Here is a 1,380-nt window from a genome sequence, read left to right as displayed (position 1 = left end):
CGAGGGCGCGTGTGCTTTTGAATCCCGCCCGCCCGGCGAAGCCCCCGCGACGCGGGCCTCGCCCCGCTCCGCAGCGCTCCGGGAACCGCGGAGCGCGGTGCGTGCTTGGCAATGGTCTTGGGCCCCAGGGCTCTGGGACCCGCTATGGCTTTTCCGACGCCAGGAGGCGAAGCCCCCGGTACCGGAGCCCCGGGACGCGGCCTCCTTCCCGGGGCGGGTCTTACTCCGTCCCAGCTCCGGGCCCCGGGGGCGGGGCGGGGCCAGAGGGGGCGGGGCCTCGTTCTTCCGCGCCAGCACGTGACCTCAGGAGAGGGCGGGGTCACAAGGTCCCCGGAGGCCAAGTCGAAAGCGCAGGCGCAGCCGCCCTCTTCGCCCCGCCCGGGAGACTTCCGGGGCGAGGGCGGGGCCAGAGCCCAAGCCCCGCCCGCGGCCGCAGCACTCGTGCCGCTCGGGCGCAGCGCCGTCCCCGCCCGCCCCGCGCTAAGGCGCAGGTGCGGCCCCGCCCTCCTCGGCAGAGCGCGTGTCCGACTTGAGCTTGACGAACTCCTTGGCCACCTCGTCGTTGCTGCGCTGCGAGAGGATGCGCAGCACGGTGAGGCCCGTGTCGTCCATGTGGATGCGGCGGCCGAGCGGCAGCCAGCACGCGGCGCTCCCGCGCTGGGCCAGCTCGCGCAGCTGCAGCACGGCCAGCCCCACCGTGCGGTCCTCGCGCGCAAAGCAGTAGTCCTTGACGCACACCTGCAGCTCGTAGCACTCGGGGCCCGCGTCGGCGCTGAGCGTGCTGCGGGGAGGAGGGCGCGGCGTGAGGGAGGCCCCGCCCCTGCCCTCTGACCACGCCCACCCCACTTTTGCCTCCTGCCCAGCCCCCAGGAGTCCACACTCCGGTCGCACCGCCTTCGTCCGCCACTCCCTCCTGAGCTCCTAGACCACGCCCCCTTCCGCTCTCGGACACGCCCACCACGCTCATGCCACTCCCTCCTGAGCTTTCACGCGACCACGCCCACCACCCTTCCGAGCTGTCCCGGCCACGCCCAGCAACCTAGCTCTGCCCCGGCCACGCCCCCCACGCACGCTGGCTACGCCTGCGCAGTTGTGTCTCCTCCTCAGAGGCGCCACGTGTGGCCGCGCTGCCCGGGCCTTGGGCCGCTGGAGGCCGCCCCGCGACCTGCCCGTCCCCGGACTCACAACTGCACGCTCTCGTTGTACTTGGGCGCCCAGCTGTTGTTCTTGGACTTGGTGGCGAACTTGCGCTTCTTGTCGCTGAGCTGGGGCCCGATGATGTTGACCTCGATGAACGGCCGGAAGATGCCCGAAGTCTGCCACTTGAGGTCGTTGGCCGCCACCACTGTGGGGAGAGGCGCGGTCACCGGGCCGAGCCGG

At 72.8% G+C, this 1,380-nt stretch overlaps 2 protein-coding genes across 2 annotated transcripts in view; one reads left to right on the top strand and one right to left on the bottom strand.

Annotated features, from left to right (window-relative positions):
- The window catches only part of Fam129c (family with sequence similarity 129, member C), a 21,674-nt gene extending 21,373 nt beyond the window's left edge, over positions 1-301 (top strand). Inside the window, exon 13 of the mRNA XM_013028338.1 lies at positions 164-301. Coding sequence (XP_012883792.1) covers positions 164-301 — 138 coding nt within the window. The remainder of the gene's footprint in view (positions 1-163) is intronic.
- Positions 302-480: 179 nt separating this feature from the next.
- Unc13a (unc-13 homolog A (C. elegans)) overlaps positions 481-1,380 on the bottom strand; it is a 57,195-nt gene continuing 56,295 nt past the window's right edge. Inside the window, exons 44-45 of the mRNA XM_013028337.1 lie at positions 1,186-1,345; positions 481-781 (exon numbers count right to left, since the gene is read on the bottom strand). Coding sequence (XP_012883791.1) covers positions 481-781; positions 1,186-1,345 — 461 coding nt within the window. The remainder of the gene's footprint in view (positions 782-1,185; positions 1,346-1,380) is intronic.

The sequence above is a fragment of the Dipodomys ordii genome, unplaced genomic scaffold (assembly GCF_000151885.1).
Source record: "Dipodomys ordii isolate 6190 unplaced genomic scaffold, Dord_2.0 Scaffold108, whole genome shotgun sequence".
Lineage (NCBI taxonomy): Eukaryota > Metazoa > Chordata > Mammalia > Rodentia > Heteromyidae > Dipodomys > Dipodomys ordii.
Note: the sequence above shows the minus strand (reverse complement) of the source record. Positions and strands in the feature narration are given on the sequence as shown.